General features: G+C 40.4%; 1 protein-coding gene across 1 annotated transcript; it reads right to left on the bottom strand.

Moving 5' to 3' along the window:
* Positions 1 to 485: 485 nt before the first annotated feature.
* MEX3A (mex-3 RNA binding family member A) lies at positions 486 to 19,611 on the bottom strand. Its single transcript, XM_063438996.1, has 2 exons — positions 19,260 to 19,611; positions 486 to 2,734 (listed from the first exon to the last, which is right to left on the bottom strand). The coding sequence occupies exons 1-2, from the start codon at positions 19,567 to 19,569 to the stop codon at positions 1,659 to 1,661; spliced, it is 1,386 nt and encodes a 461-aa protein (XP_063295066.1). The 5' UTR covers positions 19,570 to 19,611; the 3' UTR covers positions 486 to 1,658.
* Positions 19,612 to 19,982: the final 371 nt, after the last annotated feature.

The following is a 19,982-nucleotide window of genomic DNA, read 5'->3' as shown; positions in this document are numbered from 1 at the left end:
TCCAAAAAAAATAATAAAATAATAATTGTATTCAGGAAATGTTCTGGAACAGTTTTACAAAGGCTCCTTCTATACGTTTCCAAGATTGTAGAACTTTGGTCCAGCAGATCTGCATTTTCAATATGGTCCAGGTAAAAGGAAGTCACTATTTTATTTGTGGTATCATTTATTTACTGTCGTGAAGTTTGAATGTTTTTGTATTCACTAAATGCGTGTTAAGTCTCCCCCCAGCATCCCCGTTTCACACTGCAAACAGTACTCGCAAAGGTGCTGTGAACAGTGAGATATATATATTATGGATCTTGACTTATTGAAGATTTGTTCAGAAAACATGAGATAATGTCAGATTCCTTGACACCCTCATCTGGAGTCCTCCTACGTTAGTCCAATGTAAAATAAAGTTGTAAGTATTTAAATAATAATTATAAAAAAAACTTTTTAAACCTTTTTTTCATTTATTTTTTTTTTTTAAAAGTCCTCCGTGCAGGCCTGACTGTTGTGTTGTTCTTTTTGTTAGTTTGTTTTGCTGTGGTTGAAAAAAATTAATCTGACTGAAAATTCACATACCCAAAAAATTTACAGCAAATGAGAATAAAAACTGCACGTGGTATATTTAGCTGCTATTTTTATGGAATTTGAGGTAATAGTTGTGTCCTCGTGTTGCAGGTTCCCAGAGATTGATAAATACAGTTTGTTTGTTTTTTTGCTGTTGATGATAACAGAATCCTATTTGTAAGTAACCAGATAGTTAGTAGAAGCTTTTCAGAGGGCAAGACGAATGGGCCTGCTCATGCCAAAACCAGATTTAGGACCTGAAAAAGTGTACCCCTGAGTACAACCCACACAATCAGCGAATGCTGCAGTCTTAACGTCCTTGATGTAGCCTTTCAACAATACCCTTCATTTTATAAAAAAAATGTGTTATTCGAGAGGTGCATCTCCTGTTGTGCATGTAAATGACAGACCGGAACTTGATAAAACTGACCTCAGCTTTGAATTCTCTTTCACGGGAACCTCAGATAATGGAGGAGACAAATATTCAGTCTGTAAAAGAATTCTGTATTTTTCAACTCCCTCTGTTAAGACTCTGTAGACTGTAGTGGAAAAATCTACTACAGAAAAAACAAAAGACGAAAAACAAGAAAGTTACACTGGGTCAGCAGGATGCAGCTAATAACCATCAAAAATGCTTGTAACTTTGTGTTCTGCTTTGAATCTCATTCTACTTAGCACATATCTGCCATTTATATTTCCCCGTACATTTTTGTCCTCTTGAGAAAAAGAAACAGAATATTCTTGTGTAAAACCCAATCCTGGAAAATTTTGCTGTACCTTAAAACATAAACTTGATATTGAGACACTTGTTCCCAGATCGTGGGGGTTTCACTGTCCCAAAGTTAACCGTTGAATGAATGGTACAACAGGACAGGTGTAGTGGAATCCCCATCATAATAAGTAAACAACCATGCACTTAAAGTCCTTGATACCCAGGCCTTGCGGAGAAAGTTCTGTCCCTGTGAAATTTCAGAGAAAGTCGTTAATTCGTCCTCGTTTTGATGAATCGCCTTTGATGAGTTAAGATACTGTCTTTGACCTCTATGCACCAACAGTTCAACACCCATTACCCTCCCACACCTACCCTCTTCCTTGAGTCTGTTTTAAGAAAATATTCGGATAGCCTGAGTGGCAGATGCATGGCACACAGGGCACTCTGGTTCATTCCTTTCACAGATGCGCACGGCACATTCCATGCAGAAGAGGTTGTGCCCACATGGCACCAGTGCAGCGGTAACTTCACTCTCAAAACAAACCATGCACTCCCGACTTCCAGAAACGGAGGTTCTAGTGGCACTTAGTTTGGTGAAACCCGGCAGTGCTTCTCCTTGGCTCCTCCTTGGCAGGGTCGTAAGACTGGAATCTGGTGAACGTTGTGTAGAGTTGGTCTGTATAGTGCCACTGCTCCCAGAACGCTGTTGCTTTGTGAAAATGCCAGATGCTGGACTGTTATTTTCCTGTCCTCCCCACATGGGTCCCCCAGACTCAGCCACTCCATAGTAGACTTCTTGCTTGTAGTTTGGAAACAGATAGCCATAGTTGAAGTCATTTTGATCATTCAGTCGTGGGGTCTCGTACACAGGCTCTGGAGGACAATCTCCAATGCACCCTAAACTGTTCTGCCGAAATGTGGATAGAGGCTTGCAGCCAGTCGCTGTTCCATGCACCCTCCAACTCTCCGGATACCGACTCTCCATTCCAGAATCAGGACTGCTGGATAGAAAGTCATTCTCATTGTTGTACTCCAGAATTTTGCCTGTGCGCACGGCAATGTGGGTCTCTATCTCTTCCCGTGCCCTTTCCACATTCCCTGGGGCACCCGTAATTTCAAATACCGGATCTCTATCCCGGCTTGGAGTGATAATATAAGTATTTGTCTGCTGCTGAATCCTCTTAATTGTGGCACCTTTCGGTCCCACCACCAAGCCCACTACTCTGTATGGGACTCTAACACGAATAGTGACTTGGCCCGGAAGGGCAGGAGCACTACCAAAAGCCGTGCCTGCTTTGTTGCGGGAAGCTCGAATCATGGAGAAATGTTCTGCAGCAGAAATAATCTCACGTCTTGCCATGGCCACGTCTTCTCGGCGTCCAGTCACCATAAACACAGGCTCTTCTCCTCGCACTGGTGTTTTGATATAGGTGTTGGTTTTGGCCCTCAATGCTTTGATTTTGCAGCCTTATGAAAGAGAAAAAGAAGAAAAGAAAAAGGACAATTAGTATAAATGTTACTGGTTAATAGTTTAACATCAATCAAGTCCATAGAACAATAGTCTCAAATTTATAACTCTCAATCACAATCAGTTAGCGGAGTAATTCATTTTGTCCTTCACACATTCAGTGGGAAGAAAAACAAACAAACACAAAAAACAAAAAACATTAACACCTGCTCTAAAAGTTACTGAACTTTTATAAACACACTAGCATATTTTTTGTCAAACAAGCAGCAGCAGCAGCAACACCGAGTCAGCACTGGAACCAACATAGATTAAACTCAGTATTAATTGAGGACATAAATATCGACATAACTAATTTTCACAGACACACTCTCCACTAGACAACACGTTCGGTTGTTCTTTGCATGTCCGATGTCTGCACATCTGGTTGCAAAACCCAACATCAGAACATGCCGGATAGGTGCAATGTGTAGGATGGCTTACAGTGTATTAAGCTGTGCAAGATTTGTCTTTTCCTTCTTAAAAGGGACACTAAGCACCAAAGCAGCTTTGGCTTCAAAAGTGGTTAGGGTGTCTGGAGTCCCTTGGATCCTTCCATTCTGCGTTTTTGATGCCATGCACGTTCTCAGCATCTCATGCCCTCTGAGCTGCTTGAGCTAACGAGGAAGTATTAGCCTGAGCAGCAATAGGTGGATATATTTGGCTGAGAGTGTCAGCTGACCGCTTTCAGCCTATCATAGTGAAAGAGTTAGTATGAATCAGTATGGCTCGAAGGAAGCATGTTCTCTCTGCCTTAGCCACACCTCCAGTGGGGGTGGGGCTGTGGGAAGCCAGGGACACTCATTTAGTGTTAAATTGGGAGTATTCTGTCCTTTTTTGTCATCCCTCCCAACTACCTCAGAGATAAAGAAAAAAAAATCCCCCCCCCCCCCCCTTTTTATTGTGTGTAAACTAGGAGGCTGCCTCCTCTTAGCATACCGTTCAAACCATTGTATCCTCATGCTGTAGTGGGACAAGTCTGGTAAGGTACCTTTCGTGTACAGTTCTTGCTCCATTATGGATGAAGAAACACCGTCAGCAACTGAAGATGCTAAAGAGTTTAATTTGCTTCCCTTCCCTGCATGTCTTACCCTTGTAAATCCTTTGATTGCATTTACCCGGATAACAGAATGATAAACTTTTAAAGAGAAGAGAGATCTTCTTTTTATGTTACTGCAAATGCTGAAATAAATTTTTATACATTTAAAAAAAAACAAAAAAACATCTAAATGTGAAGTTATAGCATTTACTGCAAATTCCCCAGCTTTGCAGCTTCTGTAGTGACATTTTACCAAAGTTCGCTTAACCGGAGCCGATCAGCTAAGGAAAGATTTTGCAGCATTAGCCGGTGTAAATAAAGCTCGCCTCCGCTGCACTCCTGAGTTGCGGGGAACTTTGTCACACGATGATGCCTCGTGTGCATTCTGGCATCTAAATGCGGTTTGACCGCATGCAAACAGCAACGCAGGGGTTAAACTGATTTTCATGCCAGGGCATATAAATAATAAAATAAAATACATAAACTGGCATAATTACAAATAATTCTAACAGCATAACCTTCATTCAATGCATTCCTATAGGGGGGTCTATTGCGCGCGCGCGGCATTTCCCATGCATGCACACTAGTGCCCGTTCGTCACGGAGCCAGGACCCAGCGCCAAGGAACATCGGCACTGGGAAAAGGTGAGTAAATAAAGAGTTTTTAACCCTTTATTGACCACCCCTACACATTGCATTTAACATGTATGGATATACCCCAATGACAGTATAAAAATCAAAGCCACGTGTCGAGGAGCTACAACTCACATTACTCTTGTCCAGAACTGTGAGGAATTTAAACATAACTACCAGGGAGGTTTTATTATCCTATAAGATCATTAAAGCTCATGGCATTCCAAAATTATCATATGATCGTTTTGAACCCACGAAGGAGGCGGGGGACATATTTTCAAATATTTATAAGAATGTAAAAGAGTCTTGGCACCAAAGGAAAACAGATTTACACCAAATAGTGGGAAAAATGAACTAGGTCTTAAAGTGTACCTGTCATGGTACAAACACCATTAGGTTTAATTAAAGACCACATTCGCATATACAATTATAAGAAAAACTCAAACTGAACATGGGTGACACTTAAAGTGGTATATAAGGTATTGGGTGCTCTTAAGGGGATAACTCCATTCCCACACTGGAGACAGACAGACAGACAGACACACACACACACACACAAAAATGTGCACATAGAAACCAGGAGCAGGAGAACTGAAAACCCTGATCTTTCGGCCCTTAACCCTTCCTCTGGGGCACATTAGCAAAGCAGGAGACTCCTCCTACAGTTGCTATGATATTGCACATATTGGGCTTTAAAAATCACAGACTATTTTATTTTGTTTTGCTTGCATATTGTGCTGTGTGAGAAATTTAAGAACAGAGTGAAAGAGCCATTTGGTTCTGATACCAATGTGCTGGCAGTGAATTCTGAATGAAAGTGACAGAGGAGAATCTCTTTGCTTAGGGAAGTGTTTCCAAGCGAGGTAGGTGGCGGGAGGTAGGAGGGACAGGAAACTGCAAATCAGAGTGGTTGTGGCGGTGCTGGAGAGAACATGGGTATTAACAAATCCTAAGGCAATTAAATACATAATTCATCTTTATGATAAATTATATATGAATCTATTTAGGAGCGGTTATCCATTCAGGTGTGAACCTGTTTTCACCGTGATACTTATCTTCAGGTAGTTATACCTCCAGTCAATCCTCTGTATAAATGGCATCTGGGAATGACACTCAGGCCATCCCACAATTCCTAGAATGTGGGCACATGCCACTGCATCACTTGGATTCAGGACAGATGCGTATTTGACTCACAAATGTGGTCCCTTACTCACCCTCGCCTGTTTAATTTATGATACTATAGGCATTTAAAAGAAACAAACCAGAGAATATCTAAATGCACCTTTCCTGGTTAAACACTTTGTTATTGTTATAGATAAAAAAGTACTTTATTTTTAAATTATACTTCAAGAACTTCAAGTACATTTCTGGTCTCAAGTATGACAATCTCCAATAACACGAAAATTACTAATAGTATGGTTGCCAGAAATGGAGGTCAGAAAAACCCTTTAACACAAACTTCAAACCTGAGTTCCTCACTCCGGAAAAACCTGCCACTAATGTGATGTGAGTTTGTATTCGTTTAGATTTTTTTTGCATTTTGTTTTAAACAACCCAACCCCCCCTTCCCCCTTACTCCCCTCTCCACCATTGTAACACCTAAGTAGTGAAGGAGAGAAGAAAAGGTTTTCACCTTGGCGAAGCCATCACCATATCTCCCAACATTTCAAATGGACAAAAAGGGATACTTTACTTTTAGGGGTGTGACGTGGATGTAGCCAGTGGATGGGACTGTTCTGAGAAATTTAAAATGACATACCAATAATAATTTAAGCAACTAAAATCTAATTTAGACTAAGAAATGTATCTTGGTTACAGACTGATTTCTAAACATATTTACTGTATTTTACAGACACATTACTGGGAGCATTATTGCTGTGGAGCTCTGTTATACACTCAGACACATTACTGGGAGTATTATTGCTGTGGGGCTCTGTTATACACTCAGACACATTACTGGGAGTATTATTGCAGTGGAGCTCTGTTATACACTCAGGCACATTACTGGGAGTATTATTGCTGTGGAGCTCTGTTATACACTCAGACACATTACTGGGAGTATTATTACTGTGGAGCTCTGTTATACACTCAGACACATTACTGGGAGTATTATTGCTGTGGAGCTCTGTTATACACTCAGACACATTACTGGGAGTATTATTGCTGTGGAGCTCTGTTATACACTCAGACACATTACTGGGAGTATTCTTGCTGTGGAGCTCTGTTATACACTCAGACACATTACTGGGAGTATTCTTGCTGTGGAGCTCTGTTATACACTCAGACACATTACTGGGAGTATTCTTGCTGTGGAGCTCTGTTATACTCTCAGACACATTACTGGGAGTATTATTGCTGTGGAGCTCTTTTATACTCTCAGACACATTACTGGGAGTATTATTGCTGTGGAGCTCTGTTATACTCTCAGACACATTACTGGGAGTATTATCGCTGTGGAGCTCTGTTATACAATCAGAAACAACAATATGGAGTTCTTAGAAAAGAGGGACAGGAATTTAAGCCTCAAAATAGGGACTATCCCTCCTAAATAGGGACACTTGGAAGGTATACATTTCCTTTTTAGGTCCTGGCAGATAAGGCTGCCAAGAGTTGCACCATTTTGTTTCGTACAGGCAATAGAGCACAAAACAGAAGACTATGTAAGATTTCATATTGTGCAGCGAGATACAATGGGCGCCTACTGCATTGCTAGTGTCAGGTAATTGGAAAAGGACATATAACAATTACATATAAACACTTTATTGGTTTCTCCAACTCTTTGCAGAAGGGGGGGGGGGGGTCTTTCCTGTTTAATAAGCCATTGATGGGCACTATGGAAAGGATCCTGCTTACTGCTTATCATTAATTTACAGCATAACCTGCAAAATAAGCACTTTATTCACCTGGAATCATGTCACAGGGGCCACACTGTCCATTCACAGGGTTCTCATAGAAAAGTCTGTGATTGGACCATTTTACTGGCTCAGAGCGCATGTGCACTCTTTCACACGGGGAGGGGTGAAGTGGGGGTGTTTTAATAAACAAACAATGTGCAACAGAGGGAGGCAGGAGGGAGTGCAGAGTGGGTGGAAGGATGGGAGAGGAGCGCTAGCTCACCTTGCCCGTGCGCGCCAGTTGGCAGCATGAAGTGCGCACTGTCAACAGATGATTTCTATTCTGGGCTGCCAATGTCACATGTGCTACGGGTGCAACGAGCGCCCAGCACACAATTACAAATAATTCAGTATGTGCAGTGTTTCAAGCAGAAAAGTACCCACTTTTATTTTGAGTAAATGGTTCAGTCTAAACACCTTAACCACTACAGAGTGCTCTTCTTTTGGTTATGGTGCCAGGAGTTCCTTTCTGCCATCCTCCAGAAATTGTTTGTCTGCCTCAACTGACACGGAGACAATGAATTCCATCCAAATATGGACAAAATTGAAATATATATTGCAAGCAGTAGTGGTTATCCCCAGACTGTCCCTTATATAAAAAAAAAAAAATATAGGTTATGCGACCGTGGCGATGTTAGGTGTCAGGGCTTCGTTAATGAAATCCTGAATAAGCATTTTGTTTAAAGGGAGATTTTTAGAATTGAAAAATACTATGAGGTGTTTTAGCTTAAAAAAACTGGAAATGTGGAAAATTGACAAGGAAATTGCAAATTTTAGACCCAAATAGCCTAATTTCCCAGTGAATAAGATTTATATTATTTGATGTTGTTCCACTTTCTTCAAAATTCTAATTTAGTGGATCAACTGGCTAGGACGTGTAGCCTGACAAGAGCCAGAGGCAGGTGTATCTACTTTGTACATTTAAGTGAGGATATGAGACAACCTTTGGGTTTAAATCACCAAATCGTGAAGTGTTAGATAAAGGACATTTAAAAAATTTACACCAAAATTCACCAAATCCATTGTCTTATATCACCTTACAATCTTCGATTCCTGGTAACTTCCTTAGGTCACAGATTAGTGACCAAGTCTGCTTCCTTGAGAAGGAAATAAGAGTAACAGAAGCAGATGAGATAAGATTGCATAACAGTCACAAATCTGAATACTATGCTTTATAGATGACTGCATGTGGCTAGCGGCAAAACATAGGACTCAAGAGTCAACTGTTTTAATTATAAAAAGCAGTGAGAATAGAAATCATGTTTGATCATTTTTGTATCTACTTTTTAAAACAAACAAAACCTGCTTCAGGATAAAATAACACCCCTCTTTGCCCGGTTTCTAAAATCTGAAGAGTTTGCAGTGATGATGTGCTGATGTTAGAGATTTCCTGGAGATATGTTGTATTTCAGTGCACTGCAGGGCCATCGTGGCAAGGTAAAGGTTAAGAACAAATAGGTGTATATATGAACAGTGCCTATCGGGGGCTATTAATCTACTGACACCCCTCCTTTCTCCAGAACACTACCTAGGTCTCTTAAAAGGGAAACAAAGACTTCATTGTTCTCAAGTCTCACAAGGGTCCCTACGCTGTAGGAAATGAAGTCTACTTTAATGGCCTTCTAAAAGCTTTGAGAATTTAAAGAAAAAAAATATTTTTTTTTATTTTTAATTGAAAGGTGACCACAATCCCCCAGCTGTGATCGGACTCGGGGAGGAAGGTGGGAGAAGCCGCTCTCTTGTCCCCTTGGACTCGTAAAATTTAGTCCCATAAACCTTCATCTCAAACGTTACATTCATACCCTAGCAATTGCGCATCAGGGGGACCTGCGTCTATAGGTGGAGTAGGCAATTTTAATTTACAAGTTATAGCACAAGCCTGCAGTGCTAGGAGAACAGCGTGCAAGGGCCTGATCCCATAAAAATACACCATAGCTCTTACTAAATGGTTAGTTAGGAATCTTATATTTTAGAAGAAACTTAACACAACCAGTCCAGTCATTTGTTTTCAAACAAAGTCTGAACTGAGCCATTATTAGGTAAATGTGCTATAAATAGATGTACACAGTCCATTTAATTGTACCACGAGATTGTAAACTCCTTGGTAAAGTATATTTCATTATACCACCACACAGTGAACTCTGTTATAACGTTAGATTGTAAGCTCTTTGGGCAGTGCATGCCATCACTAATTATACTACTAGATTGGAAACTCTTTGAGAAAGGATCTCCCATGACACCACTGGATTTAGACTTTTTGGGACATGTCCACTATTATACCACTACCTCATATTACACCTCTGGACTTTGAGCTCCTTGGAACAGGACCTCAAAGGTCACCACTAGACAGCTCATCGGGACAAGATTTATTCATCCAATTAGACTGTAAGCTACTGGGATAGGTGTCTCCTTATACCACTAGATTATGAGCTCCTAGGACAAGAGTGTTTTCATGTGCCACTAAACTAAGCTACTTGATACATAGTTTCATATTCTGAAAATAGGCATTGTTATACTAAAAGCCAATAAGATTGGGGTGTATTTCTCATATCTGCTGAGTAAGGGAATAACATACACTGGTGTAAATGTTTTGTGCTATCCCTGACATTAGGTTTCAAACGTGGGCCCTGTGATTATATTTCAGATTGAAGACTGTTTAAGAAAGGGCATATTCGGATCAGATGCAGTGTAAAAAAAAAATAAAAAAATTAAAGTTTGTCCTATTCAAACTAGCTCTCTCTACATGCAATAGAGGCATAAAATGAATGTATGGGTTTTGAGTTACGTTAGAGTAAAAACACCGTTCCACCCCTCCTCTTCCATCCATGGTAACCCCTTCAAACCCTCAGTCAAGTGATTTGTCCCCTCAGATTGTCCCAGTCATTTTATTCTGGAGCCAACTGAGAATGAATCCTTAGTGATGGGCAAATACTATACTTATGGCAAAAAGATGCCAATTGAACGTGAACGATAAAGAATTCCGTGAATGGTACCCGGCCTGTGAATGGGTTAAACGCAGTGGCCTGCGAATCACACTTGCTGCAAGAAGGTTGAAATAATCCCTTCTGAAAAGGCCTCATTCTCCGAGGAGGGCGTGCGAGGGGTTTGGGCCTTTCTACAAAAGGCTCCCTTTCCCTTTGCCCCAGCGCTTGGTATAATGTGTACATCTACACATATGTATATGTACCCTGCGTATATTTACGCAGAAAGACTTGCTGAGGAAGATGGAACACAAATTTGTTGTGAATGCTCTGTCAACAGCAGCTTATGCCATTTATCCCCCAACTGCACTGATTAGCAAACTGTCTTATCGCAACTTCTTACATTTCCTTTTGACATCCCAAAAAGGAGGGGGAAAAGAAAACCAAAGCAATTCTGCTTTTTCTGTCTCTGCGGGTAAACTTTAAGCAGTTCCTTCACGTCTGTGGACTCTCAGCCGCTGAAATGGAAGGGTAATTTTGTCCCATGGAAGCAATTTTAAACATCACCCTCTTTTACTTCTGCACATATCAAAACCAAATAATTCTGTTCAGAGACATCTTCAAATTGAAAAGAATTTAAAAAAAAATTCTTAAGAAGGACAATTTTATTATTATTTTTTTTCCAGAAGGTTAAACCAGATTGTTTTTTTTTTTATTGAGGGGTGTCGGGTCAATTTATATAATCTCTACAATTTGGTGTTTGGAAGATCATGTTTGTATGAATTCCTGTTCATTTCTACGATTATGTGGGACGTTCTGAATTTTTTAACTGGTCTCGGCAGGCTGGATCTGGTGACCTGTATGTGCACACATAGGCTCGTCTAACTTGAAACTCCCCACTTCAACGGTTTCGCTCTCCCTTTTTTTTCTCTCTCTTTCTAGAAAAAAAAAGCAATGTCTGGTTACCACCACAAAGAGGCCCCATGGAATACAACTCCCATTAGTTTCAGCAAGTCTGTGGAATGTTCTTTGGAATATCTACACCAAGAAAATCAGTGTGATTATTTAATTAGCAACAGGAGCTCCGTCGTCTGCTGAAAATCAACCAGAGTGTCAGAATTGTGTTATTAATTGTGTCTGTGATTTACACAGTTCAAGTTTCTAGATTATTCTAAAAAAAAAATGTTTTGTTTTGGGTTTTTTTTAAGCACTGTTTTGCATAACCTACGGGAAGAAGCCACAATGTTTTAGGAGGAGTACAATATAGTAATATGTTGCAAACCCCAAGACTACATCAGTTTGATGCTGTCACCACCCATCAAATCTCCCCAGTGTCGCAGACAATGGAGAAACCAGTTTGCATTGCTCACCAAATCTTTAACGTTCTATGGGAGCTAAACTATGTACGAGAAATTCTCTCATGCAAAAAAAAAAAGACTGGAGTATCTTCAATGTTTGAATAGCTCCTCACAAGATAATAAGCAGAACAGAGGATTTCATTCTTTAGAAAAATGTTGTGTGTGAGATTATATATATATACACACACACACACACACTGTAAATGTTTTTTTGGGGCAGTGTGTAAGGTTAATTAACTAGAACTTGCGAGGGACACAACTCAAAAATCCTAACCTCATATGCTGCCCAGGGTGAAAACAAAAACAGCCCAAATCTATCAGGGTTATATACCAAGGTGAATCTCAAATTTCAGGTCAAAATAGCTGAAATAAAAAATAGATGATTTTACTTTAGCTACTCTGGCCTTAAATTTAAAATTCCCTTTCAATTCTTACCTTAGTAAATAACCCTGCATAAGTAAAAGGGCAGACATCAGGAAGAAACTTTTTTTTCTGCACCGTCATGTGGCCTTCTGTTGCCACTCTTCCGAAACTCCTACAGTGAAACTTGTACTTGGCAAAGAAGATGCAAAGTGACCCAACACTGCAAAGCCTGCACATGCAAAGAGCAAGATAGGACATTCTGCGTCATGTTTCAGTGCTAAAATTGGACTGACACACTGCTGGCTCCCTGGCAGCTGATCATCAACAAGAGCCGAGACCATGGAGGTGTGTGGATGGGTGGGGTGGCCCAAACCACAACAAAGAAAGCTTCAAACCTGTCGCTTTCAATTCCAAGCCTTCCCTTTGGGGACCTAACGGCTAGCTTCTACAGTGTGACCCTTTCACCCAGTCTCCTGGTTTGAAGGCCTAGCTAGCTCTCTCGTGTTTAAGGGACAGAGCCTCGTGGTTCCAAAGGGAATTTCTTTGGAGGTCTTAAAATCTTGCTCGGTTATCCAATATACCCTCTCCAGCCCTCATTAGATAATAACGCATTGTTACTCTATAAAAATTAATGGACAATTTTATCTGCTGCGAATAGATCAGATTTTGCACATTTTGTACTTTTTCAGCGATATCTCCCATCTACAAATGTCCAGTAGTATTTTCATGTCTCGAGCATGGGCTCAGTCTCCCAGCTGTGGTCAGTGCACTTTTCTAGTAACTAAATCCCAGTGTGATGGAGATAACACAAGTGCCAGATGCACTCACACTTTATATGGCAGAGAGACAAGTTGTAGCTACCAGATGTCCTGCACACAGATATGCACACTGCACCACAATCCCCTGAATCTGCATCCCGCCCTGAACATACCGCCCCTTATCCTTCCTGTCTAGAATGTGTGTTGTATCCATTTTACCATTAAACAAATGTGGTAGGCAAGATCTTGCATTTCAGTATCTCAGACCACCAGTCTTTACCTGGTAATAGGTTTAACCCTTCATCGCCACACTGTATGCGAAGCAATGTGTTGATTTAGGGGATGGGCTCTTATTTTTATTCCAGTATATGACGGGTTAAACTGCCCCTTCCGACTACTAGTCGGAAGAACTGCTATCTGCAAAATGTCTTCCATGTAGGTGGGCACAGAATTACTAGGGTCTAATCCTGCTGCAGTTCTAATGTTTATCTAGAATCGTATTACTTTGTAGCATACACATCCCTCATACTATATAGGAGAAAGTTGTTAAAACTTCCAATCCTAAAACAATGCTTTGAAAGCTACACATACACCAACATGTTTGTTATATGGCAAAGTATCTATCAAAAAGTTTTGTTTAGGCCTATAAAATCTATTTTTCTATGTTTGTGTAAACAGAAAAAAAAGATTAAAAAAAACCAAAACATAAAAACAAAAACTTTTATACATTTTTTATATATATATATATATATATATATATATATATATATATATATCTGTACTGAGTGTGCTGTTAGCATGGAATAGCCTTTCAGCAGACAAGTTATGACCTATATCTTATTATGGGTATTCAAAATTGCCTGGTTCGGGATGATTAAAGCAAAGTTGTCTCAGTAGAGAACTGAATTAAGAAAAGCATAGGACAAATTTTATAGTCGAGGATTTGCTGGCCTTCAAATTTAAGGATTCTAAATAATGTGGTGTTACGGTCTCCAGACTCCCCCTATAACATCCCAGAAAAGCAGCTTCTTTAAACGTGTTTCCGGGGGAGACACCATATTTAAAATGTTGTAAAAAGAAATTTAGCACAGGTGCTTAGTTGTGCTGTAGAATTCAGTATTTTGAATTACTTAAGAAGTGGGAGGAGCCTGGCATGTCGCCATTTTGGAACAGATTTAAGGAGTTAATCAAACCTGCAGTGAGAGTCACTCCTTCCCGTTACTATTTTTCTCCTCGCCAAGCGTGCCCTGTGTTTACCAAGACTGCGCTTGCTCACACAACCGCGTGAAGTTGCCACTGCCAGCGATTGGCACGCCCCAAAACGCCACCACCCAACACAAGCACCAATGAAATTTCGCATCCATCCAAGACATGACAGATACAAGAATGGTTTCCAGATTTACACGAGGGGCTGCAGAGTTTCATGCAGATATGGAGACGCAGCGCAATATACATGTACATTAACTGCCGAAATATTGCACTCCACATAATCACATGCTCTCCACCTAAATTTAAACTAAGTTCTCCTGGACCAACACCCATCTTTTAATTACTCTAATTATAGACCCTTTTCATTGTGTTTGCCTTATGTATCTATATTTATTGGCCAGTTATATTGAAATACTTTTCCCAAAAAATAAAAGATATTAGCGCTGATCAATGAACCCAGTGTTCAGGGTTACCATGCAGCACATCAAATGCATGATTGATGACTTCGATAACATTCAGCTGTCCTCTGTATGGGGTTTTAATGGTCACTTTTTTTGGATGTGCGGGTTTTTTTTTTGTGTGGGTTTTTTTTTTTCCTGGAAGAATAATGCGCAGAAGAGAGCGCGTCACGCCCACCTTCCCTCACACGAGCATACTGCACATCCAAACTAAGCTTTGTATGATTATCAAAATCTGTGAATCCTCAGACAAAAAAATAATATGGTTTTATTTCTCGCTCTCCAACCCTCGTTTGCTCCCTTCCCAGACTGTTTGATAAAAACGAATTTAGCAATTTGCCCATCGGATTTCTACTGCGGCTTGCAAACCCTGCACACTCATCTCTTGCCATAATACATTTGTGCAGTTGCTTTGTAAAACAAGCATGGTCTTCAGTTGGACTGGAAATTAAGTGCCACACCCCCCCAACAACTGTTTCACTACAACGTGCGCATCGCAGCCTCTCACCTTCGCTACAGAAAAATACTGTTATCTTCTGCAATAAATACATTTTAGAGCTTGTGACCTATGATCTGTTCACAAAAAAAAATTAATAACTTTCTTTAAAAAAAAAAAAGTAGTGAGTATTAGGGGCCAGTAAAACAGCAATTGTGTTTAATGAACTGCTCTATACTCTCAATGCAGAGAATTTAAAAATTACTCCCAGCATAGAACACTATTTGAACGTTACCAACTCTTAGAATAAAACTGCTAATTTAGTTAACCCTTTGATGGCAAAGTATGCAAGCCATGTGGATCATAAGGTGTTAACTCAAAATTAGCTGAGCTTTTTTGCCTTTTATTGTTTCAACTATTTATTTAGCACACAGCTCGATGCGCTACACACACACAAAAAACAGAACACTAACAATGAAAAGCGTTTAAATCACTATTTTTAAACTTACAGAAATATTTTCTACATTCATCCCATTCACATGTGACTAAATCCAGCAAATTTTACCAGGATATACATCAAAGGTTAAAGGTGACTAGATTTTTGTATAAGTAACTAAATCCTTCAGGACAAAAAAAGGAAAAAAAAAAAACGAAAAACGAAAAAGAAAATAAAACTGTTAAAAGCGGATATAAAAAACAAAACAAAAAAAAACATTGGACTGTTAAATGTTTTAAAGTAAAAATCTAAAATCTCCCCCCCCCCCCTTTTTTCTTATGGGATTGGATGGCGAGTCGATATGCAGTGTGTTTTTGTTGTTGCTGCAGACAGAACCTTCAAGAGATTCGACATGTCTATAATACCACCATGTGCAGGGAAAAGTCTGTATCGCTGTAGACAAAGAGCCAGCAAGGAATCCTCACTTCCTGCACTCGAACATGCTGCAGCGTTTTCAACACAACAAGCATATATTACACAGGTGCTGTTAGCCAGGAATATTTAAGAGCAGATACACACACACTTAGATAAAAGCAAAACAAAAACAAAATAACACTAACAGATCAACACTAGGGCAAAGGGAAATCTCAGCACTTCCATTCTTTGCTTAATGAACTGCTAGTTCTAATTTTTTCCCTTTACAAACGTTAGCATTTAAGAAGTCAATCTTTTGTCTGTCCGTTACATCCCGCAATGTTAAAATCTGTAAAAGAAGCGTAGTGAGCACAACCAGAAGCCCAAATAATAACATTTTCTTTAAAGAGTTAGCCAGTTTTGTCTGCTTGATAGGAAAACGGAACCTCAGAGTGCATGAAAATGCAGAAAGACTACAATTGCTTTGTGCAGCCTTTCTACCTCCGTCTTGTGTTCATGATGGGCATATTCATTTTTTTTGGTACAAAAGCGGCGCCATACACACCCCTCTATCCACAGAGCTCTCTACAAATATCGCTTATAGCACATACTAGCGTACTTTTCGAGATTCGGAAACCTTTTTAATGAAGCAATACATCAGTCTAGCACAATATTCTGCTGTTGGCTTTTTTTTTGTCGTAACATAGACCTGACTTTATTTACAACAAAGCTATCTTCCACGTGCCTTGCTGAACAAAGACTCAACTTGACAGGCCATGTGGACCATATTTCAACTTGTTTTTTTTGTTTTTTTTCCCCCTAATACCGCTGCTTTGTTGAGCAGTGGTGGGTTTCTAATTTGCCACCTTCACCACCAAAACCTATTTAAGGAATATTAAGCTCTTATTTACAAGGGTATACATCAGGGAGACAAAAAGGAAAGAGAGCAGGGGTGATTTTCAATAGACATTTACCAAACCAGTCTCACATAGTTGTTCTAAGGCAGCCAATTGGCGCACTCTAACAAATTCTCCTAAAAAAACAGTTGGCAACCATTTCAATACCAAAAACATAAATTTTAAAGTTTTGGTTTTGACATGTGCATTTTTATTGTTCAGTAATCACTCAGACACACACTATTTTAAGAACAATGCAAAAATGATGATGTCATGAGAAAACGCCTTCGGTCATACTCCATACAACAATATTTTGGGACACGATGGGTTATATTGAATCTCCAGATGTGGACCAGAGGTTTTGACTCTTCTCCAGCACAAAGCATCTCTCAGATATGCACAGACAGCAAAGCTTACACTTCACACTCACATTGAGTCCCACTATTATCTTGCTGTTAACCGGACAGCAAAAGCTTCTGTCCCTCTAAACTTGGTATGTCAGTCATACAGAATCAGATAAATAAATAATTATAAAGGATTATCATGGGCCTGCAACCCCACACCACAATTATCTGGCTTCCCTTCATATCAAATCTTTTAAAGTTAGCATTGACCTCTCAATACCACGAGCTGAGAAGAAACTAAATAAGACTTCTTGTAAAATATTGACCTTCGGCTGCTGCGGGTCAACGTTTCAAATATGATTTACATGACTACGGCAAAGTGATGGCATGGCTTTTACTCCCACCAAAAACTTCCAAACGCAGAATATCATACCGAGCAGAAACTCGAAACCAAAGATAATGGTAGACACAAACTCCCATCATTCTTCTGTCAGCTTCAACTTGCCAAAAGATAATTTAAATTCACTCCCTAATAGTCTCATAAAAAGCCCACCCTACACCCCCCCCCCCAAAAAAAAAATGATTGCTTTTGTTCCAATAAAACCTGTATCAGCCAGACTTGTATCAATGTGTCTTTGCCAGGTTGGGTTTTTCATGTCTAGGCTGCAAGCCTTAAAAAGTAAAGCGTCCAGCTCTCTATTATAAGTATTTAGCAAGTTAATTTTACAGACAGACATATATACATACATATTACACCATATATCCAAGTCATTGACAAAAGCCAAAGTACTTCAAAGACATCCTACCTACAAGCTTACTTTTTATTTTTTATGGCTGCAATTTTTTCTACCGGTCCATTGCAACTCAAAGACAAGGTGCTATAGGAGTTAGGTTACCACAAAGTTTGACAAAGCCGAGGTGAGGGGCACATTTATGCCCATTCAGAAGATAAACGAGTTTAAGCAATGGGCAAAGGTGGGTGTGGTACTTCGCACTTTTTAACCCTACAAATTCTCAATTCATCCTTTAAAGAAAAGAACAAAGACACACCAACAAACACTCTGAACACTGGGTCACGGTATACCCAACCCCCCCAGTGAAAATAATACTAGCTCCAAACTCCTAGAGTTGTCATTAGTTCTATAGACACCCAGTCAGTTCTTTGTATACATACCAACTCTATCCCCTCAAATACCGAAGGATAATTCAGGGACGAATACAGAAGGAACGCCAAGCTCTGTCCTATCTGCATAAAAGCATGCCTTACAAATCAGCAGTATGGGGTGACCCACTCTGATGAAAAGGTCATAGACGTTCTTTTGGGTTTCAATATGTACGGTATTACATTGGATATCATTTACTCATATTGAAAGTATATAGCATGAGGTAGCAAAAAAAAAAATCAAAGAAAAGGCATGCCTTTTTGTTTCTACACAATTGTATCCTTACATAAACTTTTGTATCTCTTTGCCACATCTCGTGCATCAGACCAGTCTCCTCAGCTTGAAGACAATGGGGAGAGTGCAATAGTCTCATCCCAGACTAGACGCCAAAAATGCCTTGTGTTACAATGAAATATTAAAATGATCTTTCAAAAACCACTAAAGAATCTTTTTTACTTTCATTGTAAACCTTAAAATGGTTAAGCATGCTTACAGTTCCCCTCCCAAAATAACACAAAGGAAAAGCTGGGGACTGGCACATGTGATATTTGTCATTTTCTGCATCTGAGAAAGCAGCATCACTGTGGGGGTGTGACAGGGTCCCATCTTCCCAAACAAAAGGACCCAGGCCTTAGCAGAGGGACTGCTGAGATATACAGTTATCTTGAGGGGGGGGGGTGTCTTTAAGTTTACTGCCCCCTTCCCTCACTTTCAACAAGCAGAACCTTGGTCTTTTGTTTTAAAAACAGTGTATTGTCTGCCAAAATTTGGAAAAACATAAATCACATTTAAAAATATATATATGTAAAAACACTGAAGAGGTTGACCCAAAAATAAAACAAAAACGTAAAAAAAACAAACAAACAAAAAAAACAATGATGACAATAACAATGTATGGAAACTCCCCCCCCCCCACAAAATAACAAGTGATATTCTAAAGAAAATTAGAATGTTAGCAAAAGAGATCTGAAAACATAAATAATAAATCTACAATGTATCCCACCCAAATGGAAAGTAAGTGTATGGGGATTTTTTTGTGGGGGGGAGGAGGGGCAGACATAAGAAAAACAAACAATCCCCCAAAGGGATGTAAGCAAAAGCCTGGCAGTGCCAGGAGGATGCCCCCACCCCCAGGTGCATGGTGCAGACAAAGGGTCTGTGGCTTACCTTGTCTCCCCACTATCTCTGCCACGTGTTCTGAGCTGGGCACAGGGACACACTCAGTGGTGTTGGAACTCTTCAGCCTGAGTTCTGCTTCCTTATACAGGACACTCAACTTGCTGTCTCCTTTCTGGGGGTGCTGGGCATGGCTGTTATTGTTATTGTTAGTGTCCTCTTCTGTCTCCCCCAAACCCAGCAGGCAGAGTTGATCCAAGGCAATCTGCAGAGCCCTGTCATCCTCTAGCACCCTGTCCTTGGTCAGGTCTGACATGCCCCCATTCCTTTCCATCATCCCTGATACCACCAGGCTAGGCATGGCTAACAAAGACTCGCGAACAAAGAGGGGCAAGAGAGACAGAACGAGAGAGGGAGAGAGGGAGAGAGAGAGAGGGAAGGGGGGGGGGGGATTACTAGCCCTCCTCCTCCTCCTATTGCCCACCCTCCTCCTGGCTGGCCAGCCCCTTCTCTGCTTCTGTAACACGATCTCCAGACAGATCCCAGGCCCCCTAGCCACGCCTGGCGAGCTGGGAGAGGCTGGGCCAAGCCAGCGTGCAGGGAAACTCTTTTGTTTTAAATTCCCTGGCTGTGTCTGCTGCATGACAGCCTGAGAGCCGGCGCGAGGTACGCCGGGAGTTGTAGTTCTAACCCCCCTCCTCCTTCCTTCCTTCCTTCCCCAGGCAGATGCTGAGGATGCCGGCTATGCTGAGGGAGGAGGAGGGGGGTGGCTGG

Source organism: Pelobates fuscus, chromosome 13 (genome assembly GCF_036172605.1).
Source record: "Pelobates fuscus isolate aPelFus1 chromosome 13, aPelFus1.pri, whole genome shotgun sequence".
In the NCBI taxonomy this organism is placed as follows: Eukaryota; Metazoa; Chordata; class Amphibia; order Anura; family Pelobatidae; genus Pelobates; species Pelobates fuscus.
This window is presented reverse-complemented; position numbering and strand designations above follow the sequence as displayed.